We start from the raw sequence: 21,892 nt of genomic DNA on the forward strand, positions 1-21,892 counted from the left end.
AGATGATAGGAACAAGGAGCAATCTCTGCATGGTGCATTTTTGTCCCTCCCAGGTGGGAAGGGCAAATTTGGGCTGCCGTTGGTATCAATCGACAGCCTTCAGTGCAAGGAGTTTGCTGGCAGCAACTTTTGGACTGTGGAAATCCATCCTTTGCTCACTTCTTGGCACAATGCAGCTGGCTATACAGCTTCTGGAGCAGACATCACTGCCAGTCAGCAGGAGCAGGTTGCCGTGTTTTGGCCCTGTCTGTGCTGTTTCATACCTGGCCATTTTAGGGCAGAAGGGGCAGATTTGGCTGTGCTCTGTTCGCAGCCCTACCTGTGACAGTTCAGTTTTGGATGTCAGATCTAGTCTGCTGTTTTTAGCTGCATCTCATAGACTCTCTCTACTCAGGACAGGATTTCTAAAGGCAACATTTTTCCCGCCATCTCTCAGGGAGTTCCCAGCAGGGATATTGCAAGGATATTTTGCATTTTTGTGCTATTTCATGTCTGGTTTAGTTGCCTTTCAGTCCTCAGTAGTTCCTTGGGTTTGTGATTACAGTCTCATTTAACATCCTTTGCTGTGGAAAGTTGTAGTAGTGCCAGGGAACTGCTAAGCAAATGCCAATGCATATTTAAGAGTGGGAGGGAAGCATCATGAGACATGATGTTTATGAGGGAAGTAAACCCAAAGGAAGAGGAAATGGAGGAAGGGAGAATCTACTGCCAAGGGAAGATGTATTGCCAGAACATCTATAACATCTATTGCCAGAACAATGATCTTGCAAGAATCATTTAGCTCTTTTAATTTCTGCAACATGCAACATGCTGTGCTCTAAATGACAAGATTTCTTTCCGATCTGTGGGAAGTTGCTGTTATTTAGTAACTCCAGGTTCCCCTGATGGTGAGAGAGCAGCTGTTCCTTAGATTCAGTGACACATCCCACCAAAATGTTAAATATACCATGTTCTAATTGCTGATTTAAAAGGTCAAATAGAGGTAAATTATCTCCTTGGTACTTCTAAGTTGCAGACACGCACGGTTTGGCTGTGACAGTTTTGCCATAGTAGGCACAACCACTTAATGCAGTAGGGTTAGAGGCTGACTTGCTTTCTAAACAACATTGTGACACTGGAAAGAAAGTCACAGACTTCCATGTGGCCAAAGCAGGAACTGGTCAACCTCTCCCAACTTGAGCTGCTGTGCATGTATTAAAATTCCAGCTGGAGAAGCAAACAAGTACATGCCACTGTATGATAAATAAAGAAAGAAATGTACTGATGCTGCTATTCGTACTCTTGGCTTGAATCCTTTAGAGTTGTAGTAAAAATTGCTATGGGCAGCATCTGCCCTGTGATGCTGGACACTGAGTAACCTGGGTCAGAACAGGACCAGCTGGAGCTTCTGGGGTATAATCAAGACTTTTTAGTTTTCTCTTTGGTGTAGTTGGGGAATATTTTTTCTTTTACAGAGACTCATTATTGATGCTGTGATCATGCATCAGAAGACTTATGTACTCTTTCTTCCTAGAGATGATCAGCAAAACGCTGCTAAACTTACCTTCGTCAGGTTGAATACATATATACATAAAATATAGATAAGTTCATCTACTCTAACATTTAACTTTTATCTATGGGTCTGGGTGTGAAAGCCTTGCAGAGAAAAGCTGCAGTGACTGGCAGCGTGGTTTGGTCTCTGTGTAACTTCCAGACACAACTGTGGTGCAGAATAGCAGAAGGCTGCTGTCTCTCCATCCAGAAAGGAGATTTGGGTGAATCTGTGCACTTGGGATCCATCACAGTTCACAGAATCACAGAATATTCTGAGTTGGAAGGGACCTGCAAGTATCATTGAGTCCAACTCTTAAATGAATGGCCCATAGGGGGGAACAAACCCATAACCTTGGTGTCATTAGCACCATGGCTCTAAGTAACTGAGCTAATCTCAGGATTGTCTCCATTAGGAGGAAAAATTGGTAGTAACAGCCTGGCAGGGTTTTGTGGGCTTGTAACAAGCCAAGAGAGTACTACATGAACACGCAGCAGACAGACATATCCTATTTCCCAGCTTTTTCTGATGCTTCTAAACACAAGCACCCCAGACCCTCTGTTTATTGTTGGAGAGGAGTTGTGGCTTGGCAGGTCCTGGACCTGCCATTCCTTGGTTTTAAGGATCTGATCAAAGCAGAGACACACAGCCAGCTCAGGCTTCTCAGGTTTCAGGCTGTGCTCCTGGCTCTGGTATTTTTTCCTCCAAAACTGTGGTAGAAAAAAAAAGTGGTAACAGGTTACCAAACATTCAGCCTGTTGCCATCTTGGGATCAGGGACTTGGTGACAGCTGATAGAAACCTTCAGCAAAACACAAGCCTGTGTTACAGAGCACTTGAGATGCCCTCCCAGGTAAACAGAGGGTGACAAACTTCGTCATTCCCAGTCAGGTGATCCCTAACTAAAACCACAGTGGTATCCATGTCCAGGCACACTTGTCTTTCCTCTTCTGTATGTCCATCAGCAAACTCAGATTTTTACTAAGGGAATATAGGGTTCTCCCTGATCCCCCCTTCCCTTGCTTTTTAGGGGAAAAGTTGAAAGTTTGAAGTTACAATTGAAAATACAAGAGAAATATCTGTCAACGTAACATAGCCCTGAAATACATTGCCAAATTCTATCTATTGCACCCTGGTTTTAAAAGTGCTGAGAGGCCAAAACTTGCAGATTGCATCACCCTTGGAAAACAAATCTCCTCCCCAGGAATCTGCTCTATTTTCAGAGTAATGTGAACCAGTGGCTGAGTCACTGCAGCTTTGAATTCTCTTTTTTCTTTTTTTTTTCACTAACTTGGGTTTTTTAATTAGAGGTCTCTGTTCCCACGCCTGCCAAGGTCATATTCTGTGATCCAGTCAGTAGACAGATAACTGGTGCAATGTAACTGCAAAAAACCCCCATGTTCAGTACTAAGAAATGTGAGCATCAAAAACCTCTTAGTAAGTAGGCTGCAAACAATCTCTTAAAAATAGCTAATCTAAAAATAAAAGTGGTTAAGGAGCTTACATCTGGAGACTAAGAACAGCGCTCTGTCTGCAAAGTATCTTTGCCTTTAGGCAATAAATGAGCCTTAGGCTGGAGGGCAGGGTCTCTTCTGTATCTGCTCACATGCAGAGCCCCAAGGCAGTCTTAGTGTGATGCTTTTATCCAAAGAATTCAAGGTCGACTTCAGCTGATTCAGGAACACAGTGTATGAAATCTTGTGGGGTTCTCCTGCCTCAGCCCAAGTCCAAGGCTTTTGTATTCCTTCTCCCAAGCTGTGTGAGCACTGGGAATGGAAAACCAGGCTGAGCAGCAGTGGGTATGTGCCAGCCCTGGAAGCTGCAAGGCTCTTCCTACTCATAAAGTTATTACAGGATGGACTCTATACTAGTGGGAGGTCATGGATAAATGCAACCAAAGGACAGCAGAAACATTAGCCTAAGCCAGCAACAAGGCCTCCAATCTATTTAAATAAAACATATTGTTGTCTTAAGTCTTTCAGTAGTGGTGGGGGCTTTTGGAGCTGTGAGGATTGAAGTGGGAGGCAGAGATGATAGTTTGGTGCTCCTTGGAGATTTATGGCACAATAGTATGTTCTCAGTGTTGGTGATACGGGATCAGGGAAGCTCACGTGAACACCTGTAAGCAGTCTGAAGGCTGACACAGACTGAGGGAAAGATCAGTAAATGCATTAATATATCACTCTGCCAGGTTTACCTTTGCTTTCCTCTTGATCTCCAGGCTGGGGGACAACGGCCATTGCACTTCTACTCTGCTGACAACTCAGAAAAGGAAGGCTCAAAACCCATTCTCTCACTGCTGATAGCCCAAAGCAAAAAGGTAGCAGTGAAACTTTCTTTTCGTTCTAGTATAACTGCTGGCATAACCAGCAGTACTTTGTGAGCATTTCACAGCTCAGGAAAAGCCCTGCCCTGCCCTGCCCTGCCCTGCTGAGGTGGAGTACTGGAGAATAGCTGGAAGCCAGCATCTCTGAGCATTTTCTTGCCACTTTCCCATCAGCAGCATGTCTGCAGAGAGTTAGAGCTCAACTGTGTCCCTCTGATGGAGGAGCACTGATACATGCCTGGATTTTGGTGCGCTTTAGTCCTTTAGCTGTGACTTCAAAAGAATGCAAGGATTATAAGTAGACATTTCTTGAATGAACCTTACAGAGGACCAGACTTTATCCAGAAATTATGGGAAAATGCGTAACTACTCCCAAAAAAACCCAAAAGCCCCAATGTACCCCACCATAATGTATGGAGCAGAGTAATAAGACTGTCATCTCAAACTGAGAAACACTGAACAGGATAAGAATGGAGCCTCCATTTTAAGTTATAAAGATGCTCTCCTAGAACTGATGTGTGAATTAATACCAAAGCCATTGTCAAGTCTATGTCTTATGAGTGGGAGCTAATTAATGTAAAATTATATGCTCACAGCTGCAAAAAGTAGTTAGAGCTCCCTGAGGTAATACAGTGGAGAGAATATCTCCGCTCTTAAGCACTGGAGGTCTTCTAATGGAGAAAAGTGCATAATTACTGCAATTAACACTTCTTGTTGGAACTCTGTACTACATCAGGCACTGGAATATTGAGGCAAGAAGCCAGACTATTTCCTGTTCTCCTGTGACTATTCACTTCAAGCATCTTTTGGAAATTCCCTAAAGGCCCAACAGCATGAGAACATGACATATCCTTGGTGGATATTTATGTGTGCATAGATGTATGTAGGTCCAGCTGAAACAATTTCCATCCAGATCCCAGGGGTACAGGAACTGGAAAACTGAGACAAATCCCTGCCAGAATAAAAGGAGTCCAGTTGCTGGCTGGTGTGTTAAACAGGGATAAACAGCAGAGGATAAACTAATGGTTAAAGGGTTATTTTGCCCCAAACGGAGACTGAGACATGAGCTGACATAAGACCTGTCCTTTTACTCCAAATGTCCCTGCTCTATGTGCTTCCTTCCTCACTACTGCACAGTGCAGGATTGCTGTGGGGTAGCAGCTGTGTCTCAGCACAGGCAGAGCCATTAGGATGGGTTGAAATCACTGGGCAGCAGGAATGCAAGGGTGTGGGTGTGAAGACTTAAACAGAAATGCAGTGCAAGAGGCAAAGTCTGGAAGCAGGAAATACAATGCAAGTTAAGACAGACCCAAGTTGTGCTTAGGTGCATGATAAGAGCTAAATTACAGTGTGCTTCATGTCTATCCTTGAGTCCCATAATGCTTGTTTATTTTCAGTGAATTGTGATGCAGAAAGGCTCTCTGTAGGGAGGAAATGAGGCCTCACAGAGCCCTAAGTCTGCATCCACTGTGCTAAAAAAGCTTAGGCAGAACAAGAATAATAGTGTTAGCGTCCTAAGAAGCTTTCATTCAAGCAGCAGCAGATGCAAAGGAGGCAGCCCAAAAAGGAGGGAGGTAACATCAATCAGAGCACTAGAAGGCACGCTTCTGCACACATTCCAGCAGAGGCTCTCAAAGGAAAGAGAGCAGATTTGGTACAGGATTGTAAGAAAAAAAAATTGGCTCCTGCTTGTACTGGAATATCCCCAACATTCACATGGTCGAGCCTTTGCCACAGAAGCCTACTTGTAAAGAGAGAGCAATTTTCTCCTGAAATTACAAAATTCCAAGACAATGTATAATACATGAATTGGTTACCGTGACTTAATGTTTAGTTTAGAAGTGACACCTTAAAAAGTCAGCTAGTGCTGGCAGGCCACAGCAAGAGATCAATTACAAAAAAAAGTCAATTTACTGGCATGTGGTACAGCAGAAAATAACATTTGGTCTTTGAAATTTCCCTTACCTCATGGTGTTGACTGCAGCATGCAAAAGGCTTAAACTCCTAGTTACTGAAGGAGGAAGCAAAAAGCATAACTTGTCTTATGGCCAGGGAAGAGAAGACCAAGAATGTTTTTGGGTGCCTGGCTGACCCACTTTTTTTAATGCAGATGACTGTTTGCTGCTCATAAACTTCACCTGTCTTGAAGAGAAGTGCAGTGACCAGAATACAGTTTATGGGGTTGGAACACTTGGTAGGTGTCCTACTTGACTGTGCATGAGAAAGACAAGTAGCTTATATGTTGACCTTAGTGTTAACCAGGAACCTGAATCAGCAGTAAGTTCTCTGTGATAGCTCAGTCCAAACTCTGTAAGGCATTAGACCTGCAGTTATTGCTGTTTGGAGACAGTAATGACGAGGAGGGGTATTTTAGTTTAAGGGGAACTGACCCTTTAGAGGGAGGTTTGCTGGTTTGAATGTGATTGCCTTTGATGTGACAGAACATGAAACACACAATGTCTTCTTACGTGGTCCTGAAAACTTAACTTTGGCAAATTTGGAGAGACTATAATACTCTCATCTGGTCAGCTAACATGGCTGGATAAATCAATGAGGTTTTGGGTAACCAGCCCCTCTTTTTTTTAAATACAGATTTTATGTCTTTTGCCTCTGCAGCTGAGATGCACTTTCCATCCTGTTACTATGGTGTGCACAAAAAGGACACAACTATAGGTGAAGGAATGATGATCATGCAAAAAGTCACTTGAGAATGTCAGGGGCCCTGCCTTTTATGGGATAGTGGGGTCGTGGAAAAGACCTTTTCTTCCAGTCTTCCTCTGCACTTTGCTATTTGCAGTGTTGCCAGCAAACCTCACTCGTCTGGAAGGAGTGGAGATGAGTTGCTGTTTCTCATCTCAAGGGTTTGAAGAGCTGTTTCTCACACTGGCTTGCCTGAAGTCTATAAACACTCATTCCTGGGGTAACCGCAAGAGTCTTTTCCAGAGCAAAGGCCACTAAAGCACTGTCTGCAACGTTTTGGGAGAACTTCAGAATGGGAATTCAGTACAGCCTAATCCTCCATCTGTTTTAGTAACAGTGTCTAGAGTTGAGAAGTAAAACACATTCAAATAATAGATTTAAATATACTGATATTCTTTCGGTTTTCAGAACAAAGGACTAGTTCACCGTGAGGAGTGAACTCAAAACACTGAAGTATACAGACTACAAACTTTGGTTTAATCATCTCCATTAATCAACAATCTTTGTAAATTCAACAGTGAGAAAATCAACCTTGTTCATGTCTCCTTCAGCCCACTTCCTGGATTACCTTCTATTCAGCTGTTACTCTGTCTCCATGTATTAAATTAACTTCTAGCTATTGTGAATGAAAGAAATAAGTAAGACTTAAACCCTGTGGAGTGACAGTGGGAAAGGCCTGAAAAGACATGAACTTGCAAGTTCTGCTGTTTGTGAAGACAGGCTTTTTTCTTCATGTTATGTATTAAGTATTTAAGATGGTAAGTTGGCAGATACAGGTTAGCTTCAATGACATGAAATTGTACAGCTTAAGACTCTGTCCCCGAGGCTGTCAACGCTCTGAAAGCTGCCAATGCAACAGAGCTTCAACAGTCAGAAGGTGTATTTCCTTTTCCCCATGTGTGACTCTTGGTATTTTGATCTTTGGTAAATGTCAAATGTGGGGTTTAATTCTGCATTTCCTGGTTCTCACGTACCTTCTGTTTAATGAAATTCACACGACTCCTGCTGTAGTTTTAACGTGTCCTAACAATAACACACTGATAAAAAAGACCATAGTACACACATAGATACTTGACCTAAATACTGTAGGTAACAATCCTTTTGCTGATAATGCAGTTCACAAGGAATAAGGTAAAGAGTGTAGATTACAATGGGGGGGGGGTGTCAGGGAAGTCCACTGCTCTATCAGGAGGGGGCAGGACCTCTTCATTCTGCGAGGGAGGGAAATGAAGTAAGTTCAAAGATTTGGTTGTCCACCTAATATGACAAATAGAAACTGGTAAGCTGTATTATGTTTGTTAATAAGCACTATGGCTTCCGTGTCAGTTCTGCTTGCTGGAGCTCCTTGCTTTTTCAGGACCCAGTGGTGTTCCCAGACAGAGCTTTCTAATGACAGAGACTTGGCATGATCCAGTGGGGTTGAAGTCACAGAGGTGGCTGGTTTCTGGATGCTGTAATATTGCATGTGCTCCATAGCTAAATAAAGCAGATGTGCTGATGTTTTGCATTCCACAGCTCAGCTCCAGCTCTACTCCCTGCACGGAAACGAAATGCTGGGGGTACTACCTTCCAGGTCACAGAATCCCCCAGATGGATGGGTAGTTCTTGGGGACAAACACAAATGGCAAGAGGTAGCCTAGCAGTAGAGCAATGTCTGGGTTACAGCTCAGGATGTAGCTTAGGTTTGCATCTCTACTTGTGCAGTGAGCCCAAATGCCCAGGTCTGACTCGACAGAGGTCATAAGGGCAAAGCAGAGTCACAGCTGCTGTGCCTGAAGCACAGATTCAGAGGTTCTCCCTGTGTGAACCTCTCCCGGCTTAGCCAGCTCACCTGGAAGAAAAAAGAAGCCCTCTTGGCAGCTACAGGACTTCAAGTTTATTTGACTTCCTCCTAAACGCATCAGTTTGCCTTCAGTACTCTGCAGTCCAAAGGCTCTTGGAAAAAACTCCCAGCTCATTCCCAGTCTCATTGTCGACACGCAAGCAAAGAGCTGAGACAGCTCCCCCTGGCAGCACTTCTTTCAGGCAGGTCGGCCAGCAGCTTTCCTCCCGGCTGCCTGCCCAGACCATAGAAGGGCTGATCCTTGACCTCTGCCAGCGTTGGTGTCCTGGGATGTCTGGCTGTGCCATGCACACTCTGTCAGGCGGCACAGCAACATATTCTCTCTGCTGGAAAAGTATCCAGCGTGTTGTCCCCAAGCACTCACTGCACCCCTGTGAAGAGGGTCAGGATGTCTGTGTCACTCCCCACGACTGCCACTGGGCAGCTCCTCACCCCGCCTGTCCTGCCGTGCCTGTGGCAGCACACACAGATAGTGCCAGGTGCCAAAGCGATGTGATGCCCCAAACTCAGTGTGGTTTGTGTCCCGCTTCTCAGCAGGGCTTGCAAAGCTTCCAATCTGCTGCCTGTTAAACTCCTCAGCGCCACGTGGGAGAACGTGTGGGAGAACATCCTTGGTGTGCAACAGGCCTCACATTTCCTTCGTGAGCTCCGTAAGCCCTCGGAGGAAAGCTCACAGCCCACCCAACTGCTTGTGCCCCGAGTGAGGATTGCGCTGGTTTTTCCTACGATGTTTCCACCCCGCAGCACCAGCACAGCCCCACGTCCAGCCCTGCTCAGGGCTTTCCCAGGCCGCGCCTTGGTCCGCGGCGATGTTAAAACGACCAAGCGCTGAGCAGCCCGAGAGGAAACCCCATGTGCCCGGCATGGTGCCGCTGCCGCCTCACAAAGCCCCTCCCCTTTGAATGCAGAGTAACAAAGCCCAGTTAACCGCGCTTTGACGAAAACCTGACTGCAAACACCTCGGTATCCAGCCGCCCCCCTTCCCACACCGCAGCGCCGGGGGGGCGGACCCGCCGCCTGCGCAGACGCTCCCGCGGGTCCGGGAGGTGCCGCGTCTGCCGCTGCCGCCCGGGGCCGTGTCCGCGCCCGGGTTCGTGTCCCCCTGGTCTCCGCCGGCCCCGCAGTGCCCTGCCCGGGCCGTTCGGGCAAGAGCCTCCTGCCCGCTTCACTTCGGGCTCGGAGCGAGAGGGCCCTCGCTGGGCCCCGCCGCGGAGTGGAGGGCCTGAGGCGGACTGTGGAAGCACGGCCCTGCCCGGGACAGCCCTGCCGTGCTTTTGGCTTTCCCCTTATCACCCTCGGAGACGTGTGGCTGCCCTTGGGGCGCTGCAGCTGCGTTTCTCCTCGGGGACTGGTGAGGGGGTGGGCACAGCGGCGGTGGCGAGGCCGCGGGGTGCTCCGGCGCTGGGGGGGGGCCTGGCTCGGCCTGTGTTGCTCTTCTTGTCCTCCACTGCCAAGGGAGCGGTTGTTGAAATAATTCCGTGTCTGCCTGCAGGAAAGGGGAGAGAAAGGACACCGGGAGGAAGAGAACCCCCTCACCTGCATCCGCCCTAAACAGCAGAGCGGGGCAGTGGGTAAGGCCAGCGCCTCGCACCCCGCCTGTAATCCACTGCACTTTCCGGGTGTGCTGCCAGCCGGGAAGGCTTGTGCAGGACTGGTGGCATGTCTTTGGGTAATGCCTGGTAGCATTTCCAGCGTTTGAGGGTGGCCCAGAGGAAAATCCGGTTTCCTCCTGAAGCTACTGCTCGTTGCTCACTGAAAATAATTGTGGTAATGGCAGAGGGTGGCAAACAGGATTTGGGTTTTGTGAGCCTGTGGTTTACTCTGCAGGGTGGGTTATGTGGCCTTCTTCAAACACGTTTCCTGGTTGAGGTTTGACACAGCACAGGCTATCTGTTGACATCAGGGTGCTGTGAGATAAACCTGCTGAGGAAATACGCTCTCCACAAGAGGGAGGGAAGGTTGCCAGCTTTAATTTGCTTCTCTGCCCATCTGGTGGCTTCTTGTAAAGAAACTCTTGACTTTATTTCTAGAATAGACCAACCCTTTTCTGGGAGATCTCCACTGCTGTCGAAAACATTCCAGGGCCTTACTAGATGTGCTGTTTCTGATTCCTATGAAAACTTTTCTTCTGTGCCAGACCCAAGAAACAGGGGTGTAGGTGATGACTGACTGTTGACATCGGCTGTCTTGAGTACTTTGAAAGGTCACACTGTCCATCAGCCAAATCAGCTGATGTGAAGCATCTGACTGGCCTGTTTGTTTCATTCCAGGAAGATGGGATTGACAAACCATGAAGGAATAATGAGGGAATCCTGAAGCAGTAACAGAGTGTTTGCTCCTGGACTCTGCCCAAGGGGACTGTTTGCATATCAATGCTCTTAACCAGGTATGGCACAGAGATAATAGTGCCTTTCTTTCACATGCCTGAAGGCCCGGGGCTGAGCCTATTCTCGCAAACAGGTCTCACCATCACTTTTGGGAGTAGGACTGCTGTGTACTTGACCTAGGAGATCTAGAGGAAGCTGATCCGTGGGAAGACTTTTATACAGCTGATTTGTTTTATATAAACCTGATCAAAACATGGTTGCACATATTGTTAGTCCTGTTGTGGCAAGACAAGGAAGGGGACCAGCACAGGCAGCTGACAGAGACAGCCAGGACCACTGCAACCCCATCAATGACAGTCTGGTATCACACCAGCAGCTCCCTTGCTGTAATTTGCTACTTACCCTTGGAGAGAGAGAATTCATTGGGGTTTTGGTGTGGGTTTTTGGGTTTTTTTGTTTTTTGTTTTTTTTTTCCGGACCAGGGACTGAATAGGCAGTTCTCTAAAATATGCTTGTACTTAAAAAGTAGCACACATCATGAACATAATATATGAAGAAAGTTTCTCCTTCTATATGTTCCTTATGCACAGATTGTTTGTGTTTTGGGACTTGAAGAGCAAGGGAGGAGAAGCTTCCTTCTGCAGTGACTGGTCTGGGGAAGAGGGTTGTGTACTTCGTTTAGACAGTTGTGTACTTCGTTTTGTTTTTGACCTTCCACTCCCTTTTTCCTGGAAACTTTCTGTGAATACATGGACCTTGTCCCTCCAAGGCAGGGCAGCTGCTCTTCTCTGGTATTACAGCCAACATTGCCACTCTCTTCATCAGTGAGTTAGTCAGCATTTTGAAAGGTCAGAGGTGCAGATGAGCTAAAAGTTTACTCAACACAGAAACACCTGAGGAATGGTGGGGGTTTTGTGGTTTTTTTTTTTTTTTTTAATCTTCTCATGGGGGTATTGACTTTATTTTTCAGTACTAATCCTTTCGGGGATTTCTTTGCCCTCTGGGCCTGTAACATTCCTTACTGATAATAACCCCTAGACAAGAATTTGTCCTCTTCTTTTATACAAGAGAAGATAAATGTGAGCCTGCCGGGTCACAGGCCATTTCCTGACCACTGGATGTGGTTCCTCTGTCCTGTCACTCTTTACTGAAGTAGAAGGGGCTCCTGCCCTCCCAAGTTTTTGCATTTCACTTCTCTTCTGCCCCAGACACTTGTGTGACTGTGCTTGGAGCTGCTGGACTGGAACACTTTAGTTTCATCCTCTCCAGAAGAGTTGCCCATCCGCTGCGGCACTTGATGTGGAGCTGAGTGGTATCAACCCTGTCCTACTCTCCACCCAGCTGTGTGTTCTTGCCCTCTGTGGTGGTAGATGGGTTGAGGACGCTTGACAGAAGGATGTTGGGGTGTGGGGATGCCTCAACCAAAGCTTTCCAAAGTGTTGTACACAGGGTATACAATATAGCTGCCTGAGTGTCTCCACACCAGGAGGTTTTTGCCATCCCTGTGAGTCTGAGACTACCCAGTTTTAAGATGCTTTTTCTTTCTGTCAGTGAACATAGTCAAGAGGGGTGGGTTTAACTTGAGACTTCTGGAAGCATCAGTAGAAAGGGACCCTATAGAGTATATTTCCTTCTGAATTGCCCACATAGTGTACCCTGGAGGGTATATACTCCATGGCTTCCTAGTTTTGGGGCCTGTGTCTGTACTTCTGGGAAGCCTCTAAGAAAGCCAAGTTTATTGTGGACTCCTAGTTATCCTACTTCGGGCTGAGGGCTGTTGTCTCTGGGATTTGCTGTTTTTCTTTCTTTACGTCTTTAAATTTGCACTTCTTTTTTTAAATGAAATATGATTGTGCTAAAACAATTTCTCACAGCTCATAAAGTGGTACAAAAATGCCAAATCATTTGTGTTGACTTCTGCTTAGATTTTCATGCTGTGAAAACCCAGCTCAGTTGCATTTATGTCTGCAGTGGGACCATGGAAGGAACAGAGATGTCACCAAGTGTTAACTCAGAGGAGAGCAGTGTGTTGGACCTTCCGTCTGTTTGTGACCTGGCAGAGCTCTTTGTGCCTCCACGCAGCGCTGAAAACACTGAGGAACTTTATCGTTCTGTGGATGCTTTTCCCTCTCTGCCCACAGGTAACAGCTTCTGTTTCTCCACATGCTCTTTCTTTGGCCGGTTCAGGCAGTGTGTTGTGTGACTAGGTGACTGCAGTCTGGTACTGGTGCATCTGCTTGTTTTAAAACACAAATTAGCAGAAGTATAGTCTGTTCAAGCTCCCCAGATACAGTGTGGACTGTGGGATGATGAGACACAGGAGAGAAGTTCAGAGGATACTCTCAGCTGCTAATATTTTGACAACGCTCTTTCTTCATGTTTAATGTGTTCTCAGAAGGAGTTACTTGAACTAATCCACAGAGCAGTCGTTCAGACATCAGCAGGAAATAATGTCACATATTACCATAGTCAGTAAGAAATTTTTAAACTCTTCCTCATCTTCTTCATGTGCTCATCATGTATCTTCCAGTCATGAACTCAGGATGTGGCCTCTGTAGCCCATTACTTTAAAATTATAACTAAATGTTTGCTTATGCTAATGACATGAGTGTGATGAGAACTTCATCGTTTCAACTCCTGGTAGGCAGCAGTCTCCTCACTTGAAAGAGGGCTGATTCCAGCAGAAATATCATTTTAGGTCAGCCACTACTGCCCATTCTGGGAGTAGTGGTGTATCTGAGACGATAAGCTGACACATGCTCAGTCCTACAGCCCTCAGGCCAGTCAGCTTGAATACATGGCAAGAAAGGTGAAATCGAAATGCTCTGGCCCAGTGACACTTCTTGCCTTATATTCATGCTGTCTGGGATGAAAGTTGTATATTTAATATATTTAATATATTTAATATATTTAATATAGTAAATATATATTCTATATTAATTATATTTAATATTGGGGAGGGAAATAAATTCTGGTCAGCAAAAAACGTTGTGGAGAGGATTTGTCAAGACACCTGAGCAAGTGAAACATCACTGATGACATTTCTGGTTGCTTTAAAATCTTAAGTAGTGTAAAAATAGAATTTAGTTCCTTCTTACTCTGACACTGGGTGGTTTTCTTTGGCCTGCTTCCAAGAAGCTAGCTTGGAATCCGACAGGTGAGTTTTTTCAGTGGGAATTCCACAATTTTTGCATGCTAAACAGGCAACTAATGAGCTCTGTTGATGTTGACTACTTGCCTGTGCAGTTTTCTTCACCACCAGGTGTGGGACATCCAGAACTGTAATGAAATCTGCAAACAGTAAACACCAAGCCTTGCTTTGGTTTTGCTGTGCACACCAGGAATTCACACATCTTATGTTAATAATGATGAAAATCTTCTGCTCTCAACCTCTACTTTAAACCATGATACCTATCACATTCCATGATCCACGTTGCATTAGAGCAATAGGGCCTCTGGTTTGAGGTTTTGCTTTATTTTTTGTGTATGAGTGCAATGACCACCACTATGAGGAATGCCCTGAGCAAGCCTTTACCTCTGTTGTGGGAGAGGAGGATGGAGAAGTTCCTCTGATAGTGAGGCAGGCTCGAAGGCATTTGTTTACTCAGATTTCACAATGCAGGTATGAAGAAATTCTGGGAGCTGTGAGGCAGTTCCTGCAGTGTGTTGCACAGGCACCATTTAGTGTGGCTCAGGGCAAGTGGACCTGATTGCTCTGTGGAATGGGGTGCACGGAAGAACTGCATGACCAGTTAGCAGTCCTAAGAGTGTTCTGAGGCTTAGTGGAAGTGACATATGTGGAAATGACAGCACTGGGCAAATCATTAATGGTGCATGTGTGGAATATGTAGCTGAAGCTCAGTACCAAGGTATGCTGAGAGGCCACATCCTGCCTCCTTGCTGTCTCCCTGATATCAGTGTGGATTCCAGCTGTGCTGAGGAGGGCAGATTAGGCCCATGAACCCTGTCTTTTTTTGCTTGTTTTAGAGATTGCTCACAACTGAAACCAGTTGGAAATAACTGTGGGATGCATGCTGTACAATGGTTCCTTACTCTGTGCTCCTGGGATCGAAATAACCAAGTATCACGGCATAACCAGTTCATGCTCTGAACATCTTGGTTCCTGTCTCCTTATAACCGCATCAAACCAATATACATACTCTCTTGAACTCTCTCTTTTGATGCAACTTCAGCTTTCTAAGCCGCTGAGTTTGGTCAGTGTGGCAGAAGAGGCAGGAGGAGGCTTTTAAAATTAACCTGCCTGTGTCAGATGTTCTTGGACAAGCAAGTTCTGTCAAATGTATCTTGGGAAAGGAAGCTCCTTTACTTGTTTGTTTTCTCCTGAGACACTGAGAACTGCTGCTGTGACACAATGTAAGTGAGGAGAACAGGAGTGGCTATAGGTTATATGACCAGAAGATTGCATCTTGGGGCTTGGGCAGGATGGATGGTGAGTCTTCCCATCAAACTTGAAAGGTTTCTGTTAGGGATGAGGATCTTCCTTAAAGATTCAAAAACATTTCCTCTGGGAACGTGACAGCTTCCTTAGGAAAGGAACAGACTGATGGGACAGGCTGTGTTTTCTGACATGAACTGGACTGAGACTGACTAAGATACCCTGCCATCAGTGCCTCAGGAGATGGAAGTGGTTATGGGGGTATTCCCAGTGTCTGAGTCACTCATAATAGGTCTTATTAGCCTAAAGAGGCTCCATCACTGGTAATAGAAGATAGTACCCATTAGCCATGAAAACAGGGCTTTCTGACAGCAGGCATCCCTGGGCAAGAAAACAAGTAGTCCTGTAGGAACTAAGTTCTGTATAAATGAGTGGGTTTATGATTTGTGTGGAAATTAGGGTTCTACTCTTGCAACAAGCGTTCAGACCTTTAGCTTGTTGTCATAGTGAGTTTAAGTGTGTAAGTGGTGATAGACTGAGAAAATTGAATTGGATCAGTGAACCTTTTAGTGTGCTTTATCTTTGTTTACTCCATACTGGAAAATAGTTTTTAAAAATAAATGGTTTATTGTTTTTCTAATCTGCATCACTCAGTTGTAGAGTTCAGCAGGAACATCTTCTACTTCCTCTGGATTAAGAAAATTGTCAGCAAAAGTTCTTACTTGGCAGGCAGCACTCAGGTGTGTGTGTGGGAAAGCCTTAAATTATTCGGATTAATATTTCAAAAGAAGCTAATAAAGGTTGTTCCCAAAGAAAATAAATCACTCACAGTGTAACTTTTCATTTAGGGCACTGAACCACAGAGTACCAGGGACGGTGGAAACATCCTAATATTTGCCTGGAAATTAGCAACCTAAAAAACTGTTAGAGAACAGGCGACAGATGTGCTCTACAAGTTGATTCAGGCAGGGTTCTGGCCTCTACCATGTGCTGTGATCAGCCAGAATTGAGTTTGTCAGTGCAGCCCTGGAGTAATTCTGTTAAGTTTGGAGGCAGCATTTGAGAGCTCAGCCATGGAACCACAGTTGGGAGGCTCCTGTGTGAAGCATAGGCAAAGCTCAGCCCATCTGCCTCCATGGCCCTTGCCTAGGGCTGGTGATCTTGGGGAGATGGGTCTCCTTGTTTGCCCTGTAGCTTCTGCCTTAATCGGTTTTTCTTTGTAATGAAAAGTAACTAAAAAGCTGTGTCCTTAGGAAAATGGATGGGTAGTAGACAGGGTCAGCCAGTGGAGGAAAATGGAGTGGGTGCCACAGGAACAGAGAAAATAAGAGGGATGACAGTAGGAGAGGAAGAATGATGCTAGAGAGATGGGGTGTTAAAGGAACACAGAATTTACCATGGGCTTGAAGAGACCTGCAATTATCTAAAAGCTGACTAGCTTTTTTAAAAAAAAGCAAAATGAATTAAAGCCAGTTTGGGAGGACAGAGGTGTTCAACCTTTAGTTGCCTCTCCAAAAGCGCTGCTTCTCTTCCTGTACTTTGCTTCAAGTTTGAGCCCAGGCTTACCTGTAGTTGTTCTCCGTGGACTTCCCTGACCTTTCTAATGCAGTGAGAATCCCAGGCTGTGGGATTCTTAGAGAATCCCTCTGACTGTGCTATTATTCCTGGTCAGTCCTAGTGTTGGTACATAAGTGGCCACATGAGAAGTCAGCTCAGGGAATTGGCCCAGCTTTCTGGGCAGCCACGTGAATATTTGTGTGGCTGAGATGGGGCCAGCTCTTCTTTCAGGCAGCAGCACAAGTACAGCCAAGATACAGTGTCTGTAACATGTCCTACCTTTCACAAGGGGTTACAGTCTTTGCAGGATGGTGGTTTCTGAAAGTAGTAGTGCTAAACAAACGTGGGTAGAGCCCTTCCCAAATCTTCGTTTGCGAAGCCCAGCCATGAGTGCTAAAGTATTAATCACTTTACCTTTGCGTAGCCAGGCTGTAGGTTCTTTTGATTATTGTGGGGGTTTTGTAGGCTTTCTTCAAAAATAGTCCATTTGGAATAAGTTGTGAGAGCTTGGGGAAATGGAACAGACCATTTCACTGGAGACTCAGTGGCTTCAGGCAAATGGGTGAGCCTGGGCCATGGCACTGCTACTGAAATTGCCACTCAAATCAAGAGGACTGAGCACAAGATTATCCCAGTTTAAAAGTAAAAGCCATCATGATTTTTGGACTGTTCTGTTTGCTCTCTGGGTTTTCAATCAACCAAGCTTCTATGTAAAAACAAAACAGAGATTATCAACCTGTTGCCAGAGCTCTCAGTTCTACAGGCAATTGGGATTCCTCTGAAAGAAGTGCTGCACATACCCAGTGAACTTACATGCCTGGTTTGTGGTGGGTTGTGTGTCTTTTATTAGGAACTGGGGAGCGGTGCTGATGTTGGTACACGTGTTCTGACTTGTCCTTAAATGCTCTCTCCTGTTTGCCACGTCTGCTGCCCTGTCAACAGTTGCTTAATGTGTTCTGCAGAAATGGGTTATGTTTACTTTAGAAGTCTGGCGTGGCCTGTGCTTTTTCTGTTGCGGGAGTTCATGAGTCCACAAGTGCTGACGTAAAGGGAGAAAATGAAAGGAGTGGACTTTGGCATGTCAGCAGCAACCTTTCCAAGGTTGACACTTTGATGAGTGCTTTGGAGGTTCAGTTCAGCCCAGAACTCAAGTGTTCATTACTTGGTATAGAAATTATAGCTTGGCCATCTGAGCTACCAAAAGTTGCAAAATTTCCAAAATGGCTTTTTGTCTGGCCCTGCTGAAGACAACCTGAAGGCTAAAGGCCTTTATATACAGTCTCTTTAAGAAGTCTCTGTAACTTTGTAAATCCAAAACGTGCGTGATACTTTATTTTAAATCACTTTCAGACTGAGGCAAAGCTGAGCTAAAAAGGGCTTGTACTTCCACTCTGGGCTGCCATGGTTAGGTACAGAAACTTCTCATCGTTTCCCTTTACCAGAAGGATATAGATCACACCAAGAATATTTTACTTTTTGGCTCTATTTGAAGTGGAGGGTGCTGTACAAAGGTGCTTTGTGATGTTGTGAGGAGTCTCCTTTGACTGCAGGAAGTTAACATGCTCTCTCACTTGGAAACTCACTTCAGTTTGAACTGTGGTCCCAAACAACATCAGAATTAATTTTTTTTTTTTTAAACCAATCAGTTGGTTTGAAATTGGTTAAACACGGTGCTTAACTGCCTTGGCCTTGTTGAAGAACGTGGTCCCCGTTTAGAGGGATTAGAGGATTTTTATTGGGTTTGTTTTGTTTCCTGCTGCCCTCTAGTGCTCAATGTTACCCGTTTCTGATTCTGTGCTTAGAGGGCTGGTGTTTCGTTGCTTTTTCAGCCAGTGCTGGGGATGTCTGTCACTGTACAGAGCTCAGTCTCCTGTCAGTATACTGCTGTTGAGAAATCATGCTAAATGACCCCCAAGGCTGATGTGGGAATAATTCTGAGGAGTGTTGGCTGCTCATTGTTTGCTGCATGGATCTTGGCATAAGGTTGCTAATGTTACCTGGTGGTGAAATATTTGTTTTTACCTGGGAACTGCCAGATAATACTTCTGTCTGTCACAATTACAGCTGTGCTGGGATATAATTTTGCTACGGAACTGAAGAGTCTGTAAATATTGATTACATTGTGCTTTTTTGGGGCGTGAGCGTAAATTTTTTAGTCTGTCTGAAAGTTCTGGTTTTAGTGGGTTTTATCACTGATACTGGTATAAACATCCAGTTATTTGTCAAAGTGGGTGTTTTGTTTAGCTTATCAAAACCAAAGAAGCACCTATTTTCAAGTGAATGTATTTGTTTTGTTTTTTTAATTGATGATTTTTAGTAAAGTACACGCTCAAATGTGAGGAAAATACTACATTTTTCTTAGACTCCAGTCTTACCAAGAGGAAAAAGAAAGGTAAAATGTTCCAAATGCTAATAATTTTGTATAGATGGTATGATCCAGTGGGGCAGTGGGCTTGAATTTATGCAGCTCCACTGAAGTTATGGGCAAGCTCTTTGGCCAGGTAACTACATGGCTCTGGTGAGTTTGGCATTGTAAACTCTCCATATCTGTGTGACTTGGTTGTGTTGAATATTGAATGAAGCTGCAAGGTGGAATTCATGCTACCTTACATAAAGGAATGCAGGGAAACTGCACAGCACACAAAATAAAGCAGCTGGCACCACTGGGTCACTGAAAGTCTTACATATTTTGTAAAATGTTACATAAAGCATCCAGCCAAAAATAAATCCTAGAAGAGAAACAGGCAGTACTTTATTCTTCATGGTGTGAGGAAGAAAACTAGTCCTATTTTAGGAGAATTAGGGCACTGTACATACATCAGTAAGGGAAAAAATGAGATGTGACCTTGCCTCTTATGCTTTAATGCTTCAGAACACCTCTGTGTTCTGTGAAAGTGAACAGTTTGTTGCCCAGCTCTGTTCCTTATAGCATTATTGTGGCTCTGTGCAAAGGTTCTGAAGTGCCAATAGAAAGGGTATGGGTTGAATGAAAGTGCAGGATTCATCAAAGGAAATTAAACTGTGAGTGAGGTTGAGGGAGAGGTCAGGAATCCTGTGCAAAATGGGTTTTGTTGTTTAGTTGTTAGCTAGTAGGTTTGGGTTAGTTTTGTCATTATTTTGAAGCTGAGAAGCTCTAGGAACAGTCCCTGATATAACTGTGGAAGAGATTGGGAAGATGGATAGCAATGACATCTCCATTGATGTAGAGAATATTTGGTAGATGTGTGGGAGCTGAGCAGCGTTCCTTCTTTACTCATCACCTTGGGTTACCATGTTAACTTCAATACGTTTCCTCTTTTTCAGACAAGTTACATTTTTACATGCTGAATTTCTGAATAGCCTTCTGTAGAGGTACTTCTTACCACTGAGTGACTGTGCTTAGCGTGATCGTGTTGTTTAGATCCAGGTATCCACAAAATTTCACCAAGCAGTGTGCAGAGGGCTGGGAGAATGTCCTCTGCTTTCCTGGTGTAGTGGTGATTTTGGATGCACTTGTGTGCAGTATCAGACAATAGTTACTGTATTTTCTGCCAGGCTTCTTTGCAGACTCTGCAGGAGGGCCATTTTGCAGGAAGACAGACTTTCCTTCTCTGCTGTGTTCATTCGCAACTTTGAGAATCTCTCTTCAGAGACTCACAGGAGAGGATTTCATAAAGTGACCCTTTTTACAGCACCAAAACTTTGACAGTATATCACCATGACCTTGTGTAGAAGCTGTGACACCTAAGAGCAGGTCTTGGAGATGAACACATGAACTGGGAGATGCCTCTTTCCCATTCAGCAGGCTGGATGTCTGGTTCCCTTCCTCTCTTCTTTCTGATGTGAAATCCAGCAAGTGCTGGATCCCTTTTGCAGTTCAATATTCCGAGTTCCATTGGGGTTTTTGTGCTGTTATGTGTCTAAACAAGGATAATATGGACCAGATTTCAGTGTATTTGTGAACAGTTGGTGCTTTATGTTTGAAACATTGAGAGGCAAAGAAGGAAGTTCACTTTACTGCTGTGGAGAAAAAGGTTTGTTTTCCTTTTTTTAAAGAAATACACCCCAAAGTACAAAACCTTTAGGATGTGTTTTTAGCTTTAAAACCATGCAAGAAGTTTGCTTGAAAAAATTCAGAGACATAGGAGTTACACGAGGGGCAAAGCCCACAGAGGAGAATGGGAACACAAAGGGGTTCAGCTACAGCTTCTGCAGACCCTGCTGTTGAGTGTCCAGGTTAGACTTGTCCCATTTTTCATTCTTTTAAGGAAGAAAACATCTGTAGGAAACAATTTCAGCAAAACTCCCAGTTTTCCTTAGCAGCTGGAGAAGAGAAGCTACAAAGCAATCCTGAGACCTGTAAACCAGAGTAGTCATTTTTATAAAAAGGGCTACAATAATACAGTAATAGCAGTTGTGAAACATGTTGGGGTGTGCATGAATGGTTCCATTTACTTCGGAGTGCAAGAACTGCTGTACAGCTGAAATGCACCCACAAAATACTTTATTTTTTCTTGAGGAGAAATGAAAAGTACAAGATGTGAATCCTTAAGTAACTGAAATAACTGTGGAAAGCAGCATAGGGGTGCGACTGTTCTTTTACCTGGGCAGTTGTTCATGGCTTTTTTTTATCAGTGTTAGATTTTGTGTGAGATTCCCAAATGTTGGCTTCTTTCTTGGATAATAAAGTTACTCTTTGCATCGTGGTCTTGTTGTAGTGCAGATAATGCAAAAATGACCCAAAGATGTCTGTATCTGTGCTGAGCAGCTATCAAGTGGCAAAAGATGAAATGCCTCTGATGACATCTTACGTAAAAGCATTACCCTTCCCCTCTCTGCAGAGTGTGCCTTGGTGTCTCAGCTGCATCATTTGTGTGTGGGTGGTAAGATCTGTGAAAATGGCTTAAAAATGGCAATTTAAATCATGAAGGATGTCAGGCAAGGGCAGAACAATGAAAAAGGGCAGACTGTCTTGGAAAGCCAAGCTGAGGCCATCCTGTGCCAGCCTGCTAGGATATTTCTTTGGTGTTGTGGTGCTGTGTGGGTCACTGAGGGTAGCATAAACATTTTGGGAAGGACAGTTGCACTGACCTGAAATGCAGCTGTACTCAAGGCAGAGAACCCATGTGAACAATGCTACAGAGCTTCCAAAAAACTCTGAGCTTCACACATTTATTCAGATGCTCTGGGCATATCACCTCCAGCCTAGTTGTGAGTGGTGTTTGTAGTTTATA

At 44.7% G+C, this 21,892-nt stretch overlaps 1 protein-coding gene across 3 annotated transcripts in view; it reads left to right on the forward strand.

Moving 5' to 3' along the window:
• Window positions 1-9,395: 9,395 nt before the first annotated feature.
• Window positions 9,396-21,892, forward strand: part of SHLD1 (shieldin complex subunit 1) — a 49,867-nt gene continuing 37,370 nt past the window's right edge. Inside the window, exons 1-5 of one of the 3 annotated variants that reach the window (XM_032681921.1) lie at window positions 9,396-9,489; window positions 9,892-9,970; window positions 10,670-10,726; window positions 10,759-10,785; window positions 12,698-12,867. In XM_032681921.1, coding sequence (XP_032537812.1) covers window positions 10,772-10,785; window positions 12,698-12,867 — 184 coding nt within the window. In that variant the 5' untranslated portion in view covers window positions 9,396-9,489; window positions 9,892-9,970; window positions 10,670-10,726; window positions 10,759-10,771. Of the gene's footprint in view, window positions 9,490-9,891; window positions 9,971-10,669; window positions 10,786-10,948; window positions 11,160-12,697; window positions 12,868-21,892 lie in introns of all 3 variants that reach the window. The other 2 variants (XM_032681919.1, XM_032681920.1) reach the window with 2 other exon arrangements.

This window comes from Chiroxiphia lanceolata, chromosome 3, assembly GCF_009829145.1.
Source record: "Chiroxiphia lanceolata isolate bChiLan1 chromosome 3, bChiLan1.pri, whole genome shotgun sequence".
NCBI classification, from domain to species: domain Eukaryota; kingdom Metazoa; phylum Chordata; class Aves; order Passeriformes; family Pipridae; genus Chiroxiphia; species Chiroxiphia lanceolata.